We start from the raw sequence: 18,065 nt of genomic DNA on the forward strand, positions 1-18,065 counted from the left end.
CTCGTAATCTGCCTTCGCCTGCCTAACCTCCTTTGTGACCTGATTACAGACTAGCTTATATCTGCCATAGGCTTCTGAGTCGCTTGATAATTTATATGCATCCCATGCATTTTTCTTCTCTGTTACGAGTCTCATTAGTTCATTAGATAACCATTTAGGCCTAAACCTTGAACAATATTTCTTAATAGGTATGAAACTTTTAGTAGCATCCACAATTAATTCCTTGAATTCTTCCCACTTAGAATTTACTGTTGGTAACATCATCAGTTGATCCCACTGTACAGAATTTAAAAACTGTCGGAGACCACTGTACTCACCTTTAAGTAACCGCTCATGTGGGACTGAATCAAATGCTTTGCTGAAATCCAAATAAACAATGTCGAAATTATTCCCTAACTCCAGCTCTTGAGTGACCTTGTCGAGATAGTTAACCAGATTTGTTAAACATGATTTTTTCTTTACAAAACCATTCTGAGTATTCTTCATAATTCCATTTCTATCTAAAAGATCCTGAATTCCACTCTTGAGCATTGTCTCCATGATTTTCACTACTACTGACGTTAGACTGACCGGTCAGTAATTTCCCACATCACTCTCTTAGAACTGCCCTTATGTATTGGAGATACATTACATTGGCACTTTTCCGATCCACTGAAATCTCCCCTGAGTCCAGTGAAGCTCTCATAATTAGCCTCAGTGGTTCAATGCACTCACTTGCCGCCTCCCTTAAAATCATAGGGTATATGCCATCAACCCCAGGAGCCTTACTTGCCTGTAGGCTCAAGATTTTTTCATTAAATAATCGGCGCCTCCATAGCCAGGTGGGCAGGAACAGCAGTGCGTAGCACACACTTCTTGATCATTAATTACATACTTTTCAACTTCACTTCCATAATTTCTCTCTGACATAAAGGATTTTTCTTCTGTAAATGAAGATGCAAAGTAACTGTTGAGTTCATCTGCAACATCAGCTGGGGTACCTAATACTATCCCACGTCCATTACATAAAATTCCGATCTGGCTTGCCCTTCTGTTCTTTGCATTTATATATGTGAAGACTTCCTTATCCCCACTCTTTGCCAGTGATTTCTCATTATCTGCCTTTGCCAACATAACCATTTCTGTGGCACGATTACAGATCACTTTGTAGCTGCTATAGGCTTCAGTAATTTTTATTGCTCTAACTTTTCCTTGCCATCTTTTTCTGCTCAAGTAATCTGGCAGCTTCGTTATTCATCCAACTTGGAATCTTCCTTGTGAAGTATTTTTTTAATGTTATTTATACATTCAAGACTTCTGTGGTTAATGTTTTAAAGGTATACCATATCATAATTCAATTGAATTTGCTCTCTGTGCGATATCTATACAGTTAATAGAGGCATGTAGCACCTTAAGACCATAATTTCATTTTCTGAAATTATAATCCATTCCTATGCCTTTACTGCTACCTCTCTCTCTCTCTCTCTCTCTCTCTCTCTCTCTCTTCATCGTCCACTGTAGAAAATTAAGAAAAATATAGTACAAGGAGGATGCCAATATGGATGAATTTCACAGCTGGCCAGTCTAACTTAGCAGAAAGTAGTAGTAGCTACAAGTTGATCTGTAATAGTACGATGAGTAAAAGCTTTGTTTCTAATGTCCAATAAAATATTTTTTCTTAAAATTTGCCTTCTAAAACATGGGCGCATCTTATCATCAGGAAAATATGGTAATTACACAGCAGCTACTTATATCTAATGCACTACACATAGATGATTTTAGTGTTTAGTACCTTGTGTTACTCCTGCCACATAACACTAGTAGAAAGACAGTTGGAAACCTCTATTAATAGTATCAATAAATGGACGTTGAACAATAGCTACAGAATATTGACACAAGAAACAATCTCTGTTCACTTTTGTTATGAAAGGAAATTTTGTCCTGATCCAGAACCAAAGTTCTATTGGCAAACTATTCCAACACAAAAGTGAAATTTTTGGGATTAATGTTACACCACACACAAATTAATATTTCTTGAACATATCCATCAGATAAGAGCTATCTGCAAGAAAAATCTTTATCTACTTAATATACAACCTCATTGTGATACACCCTCCTCCATTTATACCAAACCTTTATTTAGTCCAAACTTAACTATAGAGTTCTGTATATGAATATACTAAGAAACTTGCTTTCTGGTGGTTAGATTCAGTTCACCTTAGTGTAATATGTATTGCCCTAGGACCAGTTGCACATCTCCAGTACACAACTCATATAAAAGTCAGTCTGTACATAATGCCTCTTTGGCCATCAGAGTATAAAGACAACAGATACAAAGTTGAAAAAGCTGTATGTACTAAATGCTATATCATTTATTAAATACAGGAACTACCCCACTTACCTAATACTCAACTTATGCAAATTTGACTTTACATAAAGTTTTGCGGGCTGGTGCAAACTGAAAAAAATATGGAAATGTAATTTGCATCTGTAGGGATAAATGGAGGTGTTGTGAAAATATCATAATGTGAACCCAATAACACTTTTTTTTTTTTTTTTTTTTTTTTTGTAATTTGTTCCAAGTCCTTGGAAGTTGAAAATTTCACTATATTACTAAGTTATTTATAATTATAAATGACCTCTCTAAAAGGTCATTTATAATGGAAATTGTACTACCCTTTCATCGTTATCATCTGTTCCCATTATAAGAATCAATTTCTAAAGCATGTTTCCGGAGGTCACGACCATAAAACAAAAACAATTTGCCCTTTCCGGTTTATTGGGCTTTTCTGTTAGTAAGAAGTTGTTACTCTAATTATAAACAGGTAGTAAACTCGATCTTACTGCATTTGCGATAATACCGATAACCGCAATTGTGTGGATTTTACGCTATTATAGTGAAATGTGTTCCACTTCACTGAAATCTTCAATCATATAAAAAACAAATTTTCAGAAACTTTTAATTCCTATTTACGTATTACAATAATGAAGGGAAAGCGACCAACGAAAAGTGCAAGTGGTGGTAGTGCCAGGAAATTAAACAAAATTGATTTAGAAATTAAGATGAAAATGATTAAGAAGCACGAACCAGCACAAAGTTTGTCGAGAGAATTAGATCTCGCTGCTTCAACAGTGAATATTATTTTAAAGGAGAGTGTGCGTATAAAAGAACATATCAAAGGATCAACGTACTTAAGATCAGCAGTGATCACAAAACTGCATTCAGGTGCTATATCGAAGATAGAACAGCTGTTAATAATATGGATGGAAAATCAGATTCAGAAACAAGTGCACTGAGTCTAATGACCATTCAAGCAAAATCCCAGGGGCTCACATGGTGAGTATGGGTTTGGCACACCCAGGGTCCTGAGCTGGATATCATCATTCTTCTCTTTCTTGGTGATTCCCTTCTACACCTCTCTCTCTCAGGGTAATTCAGAATTTTTTTTTTTTTTTTTTTTTGCCTGGTGTAGCATAAGCCTCAGGCTTCCTTGCACCATGAAGCTAATAATAATAAAAGCAAGTATTTATGAAGATATTAAGGATAAGTATGGTTGAACCCCAAGTCAAGTTCGTGGCAAACAACAGATGGTTTAACAGTTCAAGCATCATGCTGGTTTCCACAACATTGAAGCATGCAGTGAAGTCACCAGTGGCAATTCTGCAGCTGCAGAGAAATTTTGTGATGTGTTGGAGAAAATTATTGATGGTGGCTATTCAATGCAGCATATTTTTAACATTGACGAGACTGCTCTGCATTGGAAAAAAATGCCGAATCGAACATACATTGCCAAAGAAGTAAAGACAATGCCAGGTTTCAAGGCTTCAAAAGATAGGGCCACACTCTTGCTTGGGGTTAATGCAGCAGAAGATTACAGATTAAAGTCACCCTACCCGTGCATTTCCAATTGAACCAGAGAGCATGGATAACAATATCTCTCTTTGAGGATTGGTTTAAATGCTGCTTCATTCCCCAGGTTGAAAAATATAATTGTAAAGACAACATTCCATTCAAGATTTTGCTTCTATTAGATAATGCTCCTGTACATCCTATGCATCTAGATGATTTCAATTTGAATGTGAGAGTATTTCTACCGCCAAACACAACTCCACTCATCCAACCTAGGGATCGGGGTGTTATTTCAAATTTAAAAGCATACTATTTACGCACATTTGCTCAAGCATTGTCTGCAGTAGACGGTGAGAAAAATTTTATGTTAAGAGACTTTTGGAAATCTTAATATTTACCACGCCATCTTAAACATTAATAAGGCTTGGCCGGAAATTACTAAAAGTTGTTTAAATGATGCATGGAAGAAAATATATTCCCACAGCGGTTCAAAGGATTTGAAAAGGACGAATCATATGAAGTGGTTACAGATAAGATTGTAAAAGTTGCAGAGCTACTTCAGTTGGAGGTTGATGCCAAAGACATGGAAGAGTTAATAGAGGAAGAATAAAAGAAATTATCTAACGAAGAACTTATTGACTTGCAGGCAGCGATAGTGAAAGAAGAAAATGCTGATGAAGCTCAAAATGAGGAGCCGAGACGCTTCATCACCAGAGAGATGGCAATGGCATTTTGTGAAATTGCATCAGCAATGGCGAGGTTTGAGAAGATGTAACCTGACAGCGAACGATTTTTAAAAGTTAACAGAGGGGTGAATGATATGCTTGCTTGATACAAATAAATCTACGAGGAAATGAAAAAAGCCACCATCCAGTCATCCATTAATGTTCTTTCGTAAGCTTGAGCAGCCAACCTGTTCTAAATCTCCACAGCTCTCAGCCTCCGCAGCAGCAGCATACTTATCAGCTGAAGACGTTGATTTGGGCAACGATGCTTGAGAGATAAAACTTACTGATGCTATGCCTGTCTCCTCTCTTTGTTTGAAATGTTTTTAAATTGCACGCTTTTGTAATTTTTCTTGCGCATGAGATAAAAAAATTGGATAAATACAATAAATAATTCTATTTATATGTTCGTTGAACATTTCTTTTTCGATTCAATCAATTCAGCGAGCACAGTTGCAAGTGCTGCACAACCATGGGGGAAATTCCAACTTACGTAGCGTTCCATGGAACACAACCCTTACATAAGTTGGGGAGTTGCTGTATTGGAAAGCATATGTACCATCCTGCCTAAAATTTTGGAATCACTGTGTATGACACTGTAAAGATTAATTTACAAAAACAACATGCTACAAAGTATTCTAAGGATTTTTTATTAAACATTGAAAAATTTACATCAAAGAAATATTGAAATGAGTAATATTAATAACTGCATTGATATTTCATCAAAATATGCTCTATGATATTTTATAATAGTATATTGACTAACATTATTCCAAGTGACCTGCAAGGTTTCCATAAATTTTGTGAAGATAGGCAAACTTCGTGGACTTGACAGTCTAGATGATCCTATAAAATCTTTATTGGGGTTAAGTCAGGTGACTGGGGTGGCCGCACCATAATTTGCACTAAACAATGTGGCACCAATTTTATTTCAGTTGATTCTCCCAAATTATCTCTACGCTTGGATCCAAAATTTTAAAATTTGGATTTCAGTGTCCAATGTTGATGGCTCTTAACACAAGCCAGTTGTTTCTTTCGATTTTTCCAGTTTTAATAAAGGTTTTGGAATGCTGCTTGACCATAAAGTCCTGCTTATTTAAGGCAAACTTTTACAGTAGATGTAAACATAGGATTTTAATCTGTTCTTATTGAACTTGGCTTAGATTTCAGGTTCAGTAAGTTATTGATTACGTTTAGAAATCAGTGTTATAGTCTTTCATAACACTGATTTCTTGTGATTCCATTGTTATGCATGGTCAACTTGATTGTAGTTTGTCCTTTAAACTGCCATCTCCTCGAATCATCGAAATGGTCATTTCTACTCGTTTAAGTGAAACACCTAGTTTTTTGTCAGTTCTTCTCATGGAGCAACTTTCTTTATACAGAGCTATAATAGCACTTCTGTTGTTGTTTTTTTCCAACACTGATTCCTTAATTCTTGCTATGTTTAACATGAAATGCACAAAACTTACACCAAACACTCTTTCTGAATGATGGGTGTTGGATTTTATAAGTTACTGCTCTTACTCCTCAATTTATATTATTTAAAAATGCTATAGAATTGTCTACAATGTTCTACCATATTCGGGAGTCTTCTGCACCTTTCTAGAATATTCTAGAAATTTCTTAAATATTATTTAAGTTTTTTTTTATTTTTATGTATTAGAAAATATTTTAATAAAAAGTAGTAAAGAAGTTGGCCCTTTTTAAATAAAAACTGAAAATTGAGAAAAATGAAACGATTCATTTTTCTTAATTTTCAAGATTTTATATATACACAGGGTGATTCACTACCAGTGTGACAAACTTGCAGGAAGTGTAGGGGGCACAAAGACAAATCGGAATCACATAGCATTGCAGGGTCCGAAATGCCTTTGTCATGCGATAGAGGACGTTGGACGGGAGGTCGCGTGAACAGCGATTCCACTGGAAGTCAGCATTTGCGAACCGTTTCTGTTGAAGAAACCAAGTAGCAAAAGTCCTCCGGAGTGGATAATCCGCAGGCTCCAATGATTGGACGCGTTACAGATGGTATGAACTCATTTGGTTTGTTGACAGTATCCTCCATACAGTGGATTGTGAAATACCCAAATGTTGGCCTATCGCTCGAGTACTCGTACTTGGATTGCCTTCTGCAAGATGTAGGACATTCTCCTCATTGTCTGACGTCTTCGTCGTTCGCTCTCAATTCATGGTACCTCTCGTGAAACAACCAGTCTCACGTAACCTTCTGTGCACACGTGCGAAAATCGTATGATGAGGAGCACGCCTGTGTGGGAAACGTTCCTGGTACAAGTGCAGAGCGGCGTGCCCATTACAGTCCACAGCTCCATACGCGAGGTGCATGTCGGCCAGTTCAACGTTTGAATACTCATCCATCCTACTGCCTCGGGAACCGGTTTGCAAATGCTTACTTCCAGCAGGATCACTGTTCATGCGACCTCCCGTTCAACGTCCTCTACCGCATGACAAAGGCATTTCGGACCCTGCAATGCTATGTGATTCCGATTCGTCTTTGTGCTCCCTACACCTCCTGCAAGTTTGTCGCACTGGTAGTGAATCACCCTGTATATATATATCCACCTCAGTTATCAATACATTTTTGCCATCTTCTTTTCCAACTCAGATAAAAGGACATATAAAGAGATATTTTCCAAAAAAAATCTCTTTATATGTCCAAACAGAAAAAAAATCTGGAATATATGCAGGATGCAGCAAAACTCTCCACCCTAGGTCTGCAATTTTCATCTCAATCATGTCGGCAGTGTGTGGCCTGGTATTGTACACCAAATCACATTATATATATGTAATGTGATTTGGTGTACAATTAAAACCCTCCTTTTTTGTTTTATAACCATGTTAGGCTTATTAAGTAATTTACAATATCTTTCTTTATTTATAGTCTGACTTTTCTCTAAAAAATTAAATTGGGCTTTCTCTGCCCAAAAACTGTGGCCATAATTTTTTGTGATAATATGACAATTCGAGATTTTTTTTTTCTTCACTACTGGAGATGATGAATGTGTCCATTCCATAGTGGGGAAACCCATGTTTAGTCTCTAGAGCAAAGTTTCCGGCATCTTTCCCCCCCCCCCTACTTCTCCTTCAACCCATGCATGGTACTAAGTACTATAGGTTTTGATACCTTTCGTGTTTGGGGTTTTCATAAAAAAAAAAAAAAAAAAAAGACTGGTGTTTTGAATACAAAGATCCAAGTCTCATAACCCATTATCAGGCCTTCAAAAAAAAAAATTTCCTTGAAAGTCATTGCACTTGTGCAACAGGTGTGATTAATACACTTCCCTTTGAATACCCTAGTATGTCCATCATTGCATATGTGGTTATTGTCCTCTCCTTTTGAATCATTTCATCCAAAATTTTAGTGTTTTCTTCTCTGCGCACGGACTTTAGTCTATTTGCTCCTTGGCTGGTTGTAAATATCGGCGACTCTCTCTCTTTTAAAATGTGCAAACCATCTACAAACATTGCTTGTGTCAATGCTGTCTCTTGTTGGTATAAAAAAAAAAAAAAAGTAAACTATAGGCTTGGCAAACCCAGGGTCCTGAGCTGGATGTCATCATTCTTCTCGTTCTTGGTGATTCCTTTCTACTTCTGATTCTCTCTCTCTCTCTGAGTAACTTCCTTGCACCACATGGCTGATAATAATATTCATCTTATCCATGTTAGCAATAAATAAAACTTCATGATGCTAACTCATGCCCACTTGGGTGACAAGAAACTCTTGTCACCATGTAGGCATTACTTATGGACAAATCCTTGTACATAGAATCCCTAAACATCAGACATAAACAGTATTTGTACAGTACTTTTTTAAACTACAATGGGAACCTTTATAATATACACCAGAACAAAACAGTAAACCCTTAGGCATTCAAGTTGGACAATACTTGACTCAGTATCAACCATTGGCTAAATTGAGTTATGAAAATACTTGCTACTACCATGGAATATACATTCACCTTTTTTCATCCTTTCTTTTCTTGAACAATAAAAAATCCCATTACCTACCTTAGCTGTTCAATAACTACATGTTATCTTACTTTCAGCTTCCAAGGTTTATACCACTTTGCACAGTTTGGAGCAGTTTTTCCCAGCTTAACAGTGGAACATCAGATTCCCATAGGGTCACATACCATAGTTCTACTGCAGCTAATTCTTCAGAGCAGAATTAGCTACAGTAGAACTGGTTTTAAAAACTATTCAATCTAAACAACATAATAAATATATAATGTATACCAACTCCTTGTATTACTCACCTTATAAAAGGTATTAAATTCATTCCCATTCAATAATGTTGAATTCAAAATATTTTATGCTCTCTTTCATATAGAAACAATATGACACTCAGATTTATTGGTATCAAATCATTACATTGCAATGAAAAAAATGAATTAGATGATATGTTAACCATATCAGCTACACCCTCAGAAACTTACATAATTTTACTATCCCATATACAAATTACAAAAGGACAAAAAGGGCAATAGTTGTTCTGCCTTTCAAAATGGCAAATTTCCTGAAATAAAGCAAATTGTATTGAATTAAACTCATTATACCAGGAGCATCCAGATTTTTTTGGCAAGAGGACGAAAATAAAATTCTGAAGGTCAAGATTATGTGCCACAAGAACAGTTCCCAATCTATTAATTACACATTTTTTGGAATAGAGTTTAATTTTTTTTTACATTTAACAATTAAATATGAGGATCAAACAGTTATTACATAATATTAATAACATTCTTATTATAACTTTATAATAATATTGTTAAATACATAAGAAAGCAATACAGAAAAAAAAATGGATATTTTCAGAAGTCAAAAGTGAAACTATAATTTGTTACGTGCTAGTTTTAAACTCACTCATGGGAAGCAGGCTGGACACCCCTGCATTACTCCTTAAGCTCCAAGCCTCTGGAAAGTACAACAAGAAGTAATATTTAGCGTGGCCTATATTTCTTAAGAGCAGAATACCTTCCAGTATTGCCTCCTGTAATGTTCTGTCAGACAGACACATGCCTAGTGATTGCCTGGTCTATAACGTGTTGTGTTTTTTATTATTATTATTATACAGTCAGTTCTGCTATAGCACAGTACATGTGTCCCTAAACACATCCACATTATGGTATTTTGCGCATTAAAAACAACAGGGCTTATGGGAAAAATAGGGATGGAGCAGAGCACTCAAAAAAAATGTTCAGTCTGGTAAGTAAAACACTAAAAAAAAGTTAAACCCAATAAAATTGCTAACACATGTTTAAACAGCACTTTACCTTGACAAGATATGAAGTTTTCTTGATTTATATTTCTGTTCACTGACTTTTTTTTTTTTATTGTAAAATTTAAAACAGTAAAAAAGATAAGCAATCAATAATGTAGAACACAGGATGCACAAGTGAGACAAGTTTACGAAACTTAAAAAATAGGAATGAAGAGAAGATTCTGAAAATTGATTTGTTTTTTATATGATTGAAGATTTCAATGAAGGGGAAACACATTTCACCATAATAACTTAAAAACCCACAGAATTGCAGCTATCGGTATTATCGCAAGTAAATGCAGTAAGATCAAGTTTACTACCCGTTTAGTTAGATTGCACTAGCTGAAAAGCCCAATAAACCGAGAAGTGCAAATTGTTTTTATTGTTTTATGGTAGTGACCTCCATAAATGTGCTCCACGCTTCACGAAATTTCTGTTCGAACAGAAAAATGTGAGCTCCTGAAAACATGAGTTGGTCTACAATATCGCATGTTATCTCGTGAATACAGCAAATGACAACAGTGTGTCTCCGACCAATACAACTACTGTAAATGGGAAATATAGCTCTCACACATTAGACATTTGACATTTTTTAAGCTTTGTAAAAAAAGGTCACTACGTTCAGCTTGGTGCCAGGTTTTTCATTCACCTGGTGTTACTTGCAGACAAAATCACGCATGAGCCACTGCGAAAATTGGGTTATACTCGCATTTTCCCTAATATATCAGTTGTGTTGGAGCGAATTCACATAGCAAAAATGCACGTTATAGCAGAACTGACTATATTTAAAACTTACTCTCAGAAACTTATCTGGAGAAGCTTATTAAGTTTCAAATTTTTTAAGTCAGTCAATTTTTATTATGTTTTAATTGCTACTTTGAATACCCTTCCTAGTAATATACTAATTTGTTTATTTAGTTTATATGTATACTAGCAGAAGAGGCTTCTAGGCACTGGCTGATCCCTGAAACAGTGATCTGATACTTACTCTGTCCATCTTTTGTTAGGTACAGGTGCAGCCAGAATATAGCCTTGACAGATCCCATGGAAGCACTGATACCCTGTAAGGACTGCCCCAATGTTACCTCCCTTAGAGTAACAGCAGAAGTTAATAATCTGAGCTCTCTGCTTTCCTCTTAACCTGTTTCCAGTATCTGATAATGGATATTTTGCTTATTTATACCCTGTTAAACAGGAGATAAGCAGTGTGCCTAGTGGTCAAAACCTGAAACTGTGCATCCTGGAACACATGTTCCCCCCTTAACCTACCTGCAGAATTTCTTGTGTGCATAATACTTTAAAGGTAATCAGTTTCAAAGTGTCGGTTTCTTTATGATGGCCACTTAAAGTTTAGTTTACTTAAAGTTTAGTTGCATTCATTTTTGCATTCTAAAATTTATGATAATTTTATTTTTTTTGTTTAGGTTGTGCCAGTCAGAAATGGCAAAGAAGGTAGCAACTTTATTAAGAGCAGTTCTAACTCTCCAAAAAGCCTGCCAAGATGGTGTACATGAACCTACCTATCTTTTGGCAACTCATATCACTTCACTTCCAATGCCTGAAGACTATGCATTACAAGAGTTGCAGACAATGATTCGTAGTTACATGTTGGCTCTTACATCTTAATGACAGCTTAAAAAATTTTAATAGGAGAAAAAAGATACTACTTTAAAGGGATCACCATCTATTCCAGTGCCTGACAGGCTGTGGTGATAACACATAGGTCTCAAATATAAGGTCATTATAACTGCAAAACTTTTCTTATAATTCCTTTGTCAGTGACCTGAAACAAACCTTGATGAATTCACTAATGTGTACAAGGAAAAAAACGATTTGGGCAAAATATAAAAAATTCACTTGTTTCACCACTTTTTACAACTGTCTTACTCAGATATCAAATGACGTTAAGCATGATATTTTTATGGGTGCTTTGCCAAATAATTGTGAAAACAGTTGCCAGCTAGAGACCTTCTATAGAGGTTAGTTGGGGGGGGGGGAACTAATTTAATCAAAAAGAATTAAAATGAATATACCAAAAATTTTCTTTGCCCAGACTGGACCTTTATGTGCATAATGTGAAAACATTAATTTTTTATGATTAAATGTGACACAATAATGTGAGCTATTTTGTATATTCTGTAAATTTTCAATATATTTCAATATTATAATATTTTCTTTTTTTTGTCTACCCCCCCTGTAAACTATTCATATTAATTATACTTTTATATTTGAAAACTAGATAGTTATCTTTACTGATTACATTGTACATTCTTTTGCTGTATGAATATCATGCCTGAATAGCTGTATGATGAATTAATTAGTCAAGAAATTATTATTTGGCATGCTTAAATTTTAATTCAGCCAAAATTTACAGGGTGCAAGTTGGGTCTTCATTCTGTAATCCCTTATTAGAGATTAAAATAAGGACATTTTGGATATTTATCTTTTTAAAAAAAAAAAAATGAGAGGTGGTTTAAGAGAGAACTGTTTCTGTTGGAGTTATTGTTTGGTGCCATTATTGGAATATCTCGACAGCAGTGTATCATAGGATATTTTAATCTTGTAATATTTGAATGACAATAAAAGCTTCTTTATGAACTTTGCTGAAAACATAAAACTGCAGTGAGCTATGAGCAGTAAGTGTTTTCTCTCCAACCCTTCATTTTTTGTTATATCTATATATTGTGCCATTTTACATTACAGTATTGTGGATGGAGAAAACATTTTTCTGTTAACTTGCATAAATATTTTCTCTAATATAGAGCCATGTTGGCATGAAAGCCTAAAAGTGGCTCCATTCAAGTGCCAGCTCTTATGGATTGTACAGTAAATGCACATTTTTATATTTGGTAGAGGGGATAACAAAATAAACACCAAAACTTCCAATGTTTGGTGGATAGTGCCCAAATATGTTGATCTTTCTCAAATATTTTAGCAATATAAGTTTTAAAAGTCACTGTACACAGAATAAAATGGTACAAGGAAAAGTTTTTACCTGTGTTAAAGAAAACAATTTAATGTGATGATAAGATTTACAAAAAAATTTATCCACATTATAGAAATGCGGGTATATTTCTTGTGGAATATTTGGCCAGCAGTCCTTAAACAGAACATTACTGAATAAATAAAAATAGAAATATTTTTATAAAAATAGAAATAGGTTATATAAGACATGAATATTGAAGTGTGTTAATGGAAAGTTCCATCTTACTGGAAGTCTGGCCAATCTGCAGAGAGAAAGGTGTTCCTGTGACATATTGTCTACTTCTAGTATCACAAATGGTTGCAAACTTAGGATTACGATATGGCTGGTGCTCATCACTGGAGGAAGCTGTTGTCTGTCCCAGGAGCGATGGTCTGTTCTATGGACCTAGAACAGATCATCCCTCCAAAAAGGCCCACAATAATGGAAGGCATGATACTGGAAGGATGTACCTAAGCCAGTTCTTGGTGTGGTTGTTGAGATACATGCCCAACTACAAAAATCTGAGTTCCCTGTCATTAGTCAGATTGAGAAGTAGCAAGAAGGAAAGCCAGTGAGACTGCATTGTGTGTCTGCAAATGTTGAAACTGATGGGGGAGGTCACTGAATAAAACATGTTTCATTTAATGTCTCCCACTCCATTCAGAAATTCTGCTAGCCTTCTTTAGTGTTGTGTTCTGCCATTTCTAAACTTGTGGTGTGGCCCAAACTGTGTGGTATTCATGCATATCTCTCTCTCTCTCTCTCTCTCTCTCTCTGTGCGTGTATGCACACCCCTTTCTCTGTAAGATTGTCCAGTGATCCCATGATTGACCCTCTTGTAAAATTCCATTCACCCATTTGTGTTCTAATCCCAAAACATTCATAAGCTTGTTAACACTGTTTCAAAACACTAAATTGCTATTCGGAGAAAAATTAAGTGAAATCTTTCTGGTAGTTACAAAATAAATTATATTGGAATCTTTTTCTATATTCTGCCATTGCAATCATAAACCTAAGAGCTCACCCTGATTTTTTCATTAATTGTGGTTAATTCCTAACTTTTTCATAAATTTCTAATAAAATTGTGAAATCAGGTGAGCCATCATTGATGTAGATGCTGAAAGTCCAGTTCCATAAATTAAGATGCAGTAAATTCATTATCAGAGTCATTACTTGATTCTTCTTCTTTTAAAGTCCATTCTTCAAGTGACTCAGCTATTGGCTGAACAGCAGATAGCAAATTCAAGTGTTATATGGAGTGTTTCAACTTTGAATAAAATCCAGATATACATGTCAAACAGAAATAGCAGTTACTTATATGGTCCTTACACTGAGCTGAATATGTTCCTAGACCAGTTAGACAACTGCCTAGGACCTAGGACTTTTTCACAGATGTGCATTAATTATATTTATTTAATTAATCAGGAGCATGTAAGCACACAGTACATGCTATAACAATTATTTACAATCTAATAAATAAGTGAGACTATATGTAGCTCTCTTTCACTTAAAAGTTTGATCTTTTTAAGCATGGCTTAAAAAGATTAATCTTTTTAAGCTTTTTACGTAGTATTCACTCTGATTGCTTTTCTGTGCTAGGAAAACAAAAATAAAATAAATTTTACATTGTAAAGGAACAGTGTGAATTGTTTGCCTAGAGCACTAAATTAGCTTAGCACAGCCCTGATTCTAAGAAGGATCAGGTTGGGGGGTACCACACCCATCTCTACACTTGTAATGAAATTATCATAATTAAAATGACGAGAATCAAAGATTCAAGTATAAATCACACAAGAATTAAGTTTAATTCATTACAAGTGTAGAGATGGGTACCACACCCATCTCTACACTTGTAATGAAATTATCATAATTAAAATGACGAGAATCAAAGATTCAAGTATAAAATATGCAACTTATACATTATAAAGAATTAAGTTTACAACCGTACCTTCATTTCCTGTAATATCAAATATTCTGTCATTTTATTTTTCATAAAGCAGGGGAGGGTACCACACCCATCTCTACACTTGTAATGAAATTATCATAATTAAAATGACCAGAATCGACGGGGTAGAATGACAGGGTACCACACTCATCTCTACACTTGTAATGAAATTATCATAATTAAAATGACGAGAATCAAAGATTCAAGTATAAAATATGCAACTTATACATTATAAAGAATTAAGTTTACAACCGTACCTTCATTTCCTGTAATATCAAATATTCTGTTGTTTTATTTTTCATAAAGCAGGGGGGGGGGGTACCACACCCATCTCTACTCTTGTAATGAAATTATCATAATTAAAATGACGAGAATCAAAGATTCAAGTATAAAATATGCAACTTATACATTATAAAGAATTAAGTTTACAACCGTACCTTCATTTCCTGTAATATCAAATATTCTGTCATTTTATTTTTCATAAAGCAGATTCTTTGAATACTAAACACAAGTTGCTGTTTGCATTTTACCAAAGGACCATGTACAAATTACATAATGCAAAGAGGGGAAGGCTCAGATAAAATGTTATTCAGTGCTTTTAGTCTTCCCAAAGCCTAGGAAAGCTCCCTCAAATCCATAAAGTACTGGTTGTCTTCATGGAACCGTAAAAGTGGTTATATGCAACTGGCTCACTTAGTATCTTGAAATCCAGAATTTGATAAATACAGTCTAACCTCTTTATAGCAACCCTCTTTTGATGACATCTTGGCACATTATACTGACCTTGAAAGACCAAATTCTCTATGACAACCCAAAAATTTCCTCCACATTCTCTTGTTTTTATTTATTTATTTAATTTTTTACAATACTTGCATTTCAAAATGAAAGGAAACTAATTTACTTAAGCTAATGACAAGCTTGAAAACTGATCATGAGAAGTCATCCATTAGTGTAATGAAATTAACTTCAGCTAGAAGTTAATTTCATTATATGGTATCTGTAGAACTGTATGTTTGTAGATTTGGCTCCTATGTAGTGGGTAGCTTTGCGAGTCACAGAAAAAATTTAAATTTCACAAGTTAGATAATGATAATTATGTGTGTTCTAAGGTCAACACTCCTAAACCATTCAGCAATCCTAGAATACAATACACTGTTCTTAGGGAAATGATGATGGTGCATGCAAAAACATTCCGATAGATGGCAGTCTTTTAAAAACTAAGGCTGAATTATATGTCAGAGGCTGTCTTTCAAAAAATATTTTGTTGAAAACCAAAATGACATCTTCAGTCCTGACAAAAATTTACCTATTTTTTTTTTTTATTAGTATTATAAGTTGCTACCAGATGAAACACATTGAAAGGTGAGAAATTGATGGTGGAAAAAAAGACAAAACAACAGATTACCATTCTTCTATCAAATATATATGTCTGGCACAGAGAAATTCCTCCTTTAATAGTTGGGAAATTCCAGAAGTCTCAATGGTTATAAAGGTTTGAAAACATTGCCAACTATGTATTGAGCAAACCAAAGACCTAGATATCATCAAATATCTATGAAGAATGGATCAGAGACTTAGACTATAAGATGAGTGGGGAGAAAAGAAAAAAATATGCTGCTTGTAGATAACTTCACTCCTCATTGCCAAGGGAATGGCCCACCTGCAATCACTGTTGAGTACTTGCCACCTAATATGACGAGTTCATCGGCCACTTGATCAGGGTGTAATCCAGTGCATTGAAGAATGCCATTAAACTAAATTGTGCTGTGTTTCTACATGGGATATGATTACCAAAAAAGTGATTGTCTACTGCTTCAACCATGATGGATTTGTCACTTGAATGATGCAGCAATGAAGCTTTGCATGCTTCTTCCTATATTAATCATGAAGAACAGTCTGATAATAGTGAAGAAATTTTGGAGGATATGCTTCATCATATCTTAGAGGGAAATGTGCTCTAAAGTCTAAAACTGCAAACATGCAGTGTCTACATCCACACCAAAGTGGATGTAGCCATTGCATGTTTTAGGATATGCACACGTGAATGTTGTATGTTGGGTTATTTATTTATTTATTTTTATTTTTTTGCAAACACAAAATAATTGCAAAAGCAAATTAACTGCTATCGTGTGCCTTTGCAATTCTCTCTTAAAACATGCTCTATCACAGAAACAGTGCTTTCCAACACTGTTTCTGTGATAGAAATTAGAAAGTCTTATTTATATAGAAATTAGAAATTAGAAAATATCAGAAAATCTGAAACCAATTCTCCTGTCTATGGCCAGGCCTTGATATATGAGTGGCTCAGAGCCACACTTGCCGAAACCCACATTTTCTTTGTTTCTAGATATTCAAGTGTAAAGTTTGAAGGGTCTATAAAATGAATAAATTAACATTTTCAATATTTAAAATTTTATTCATGTAACAACTCCTCATTTTTTACATGGTCAAATATGAAAAATTGATCACCTTTTAAAGACATTAAATTTATTGACAACATTATAGGCACTTCTGACATAACACAACACAGCTAATTAAGGAAAAAAATGTTTATTAGGCATATTGTACTAACATGTAAGTGCCGACCGGGCTAGCCGAGTGGGTAAAGTACCTGCCCGGCAACCCAAAGGTTGCGGGTTCGATTCCCACCTCGGGCTTGGATCAAAGTACTGCAAAAACCTTGGGAGGTGCAATATGGCCACAGAAGCCGATGCGCCAACAATTACCAAATCAAAATCTCTAACATGTAAGCTGAAATAGCCTTACTCTTAAAATATTTGGGAAATTTACTTCAGTCTTCCTCCTGTGATGGTAATAATGTATCTTAATGAGCAGCCTCTTCTGTTTTGAGTGACCAGTAGAACTGTAATGGTGTTGAGGTGGTATATATTTTTCTTCCTTTCTTTGGTAATAGACCTTCCATTTGGAAACAGTTTAAGGGTTTTTGGAAATTCGTGTCCAGGACTACCTCAACCAGGCCTTTTGGTTATGTTAACTGGATTGAATATTGCGACCTCTGAATAGTTATACTTGTAATAAAGCATTTTTGGTTCATCTTTTTTCAGCTCGAACCATTTCATTTTCAACTTTGTATTTTTCAGTAGATTTTATAATGGAACTCTCCAAAGTTTGTGTACTAAAAAAATCATATGGAGTCATTTGGTGAATAACAAACTAGGATTCCTTTTCTTTGCCACTTTTATCACAGATCCCCAGTCATCAGGATAGAATATGTGCAGATGATTCTTTTTCTCTCTCAGTAATTCCACAATCTTGATCACATGTTGAAAAACTGTTCTGGTATAAAAAAACTTCTGGTCAAT

At 35.0% G+C, this 18,065-nt stretch overlaps 1 protein-coding gene across 1 annotated transcript in view; it reads left to right on the forward strand.

The window, feature by feature from the left end:
* Positions 1-11,943, forward strand: part of Nup98-96 (nuclear pore complex protein Nup98-96) — a 770,989-nt gene extending 759,046 nt beyond the window's left edge. Inside the window, exon 38 of the mRNA XM_090379042.1 lies at positions 11,257-11,943. Coding sequence (XP_090235168.1) covers positions 11,257-11,458 — 202 coding nt within the window. The 3' untranslated portion in view covers positions 11,459-11,943. The remainder of the gene's footprint in view (positions 1-11,256) is intronic.
* The last annotated feature ends 6,122 nt before the right edge of the window (positions 11,944-18,065 follow it).

The sequence above is a fragment of the Mastigoproctus giganteus genome, chromosome 8, assembly GCF_048544385.1.
Source record: "Mastigoproctus giganteus isolate SK-2022 chromosome 8, ASM4854438v1, whole genome shotgun sequence".
Classification (NCBI taxonomy): domain Eukaryota; kingdom Metazoa; phylum Arthropoda; class Arachnida; order Uropygi; family Thelyphonidae; genus Mastigoproctus; species Mastigoproctus giganteus.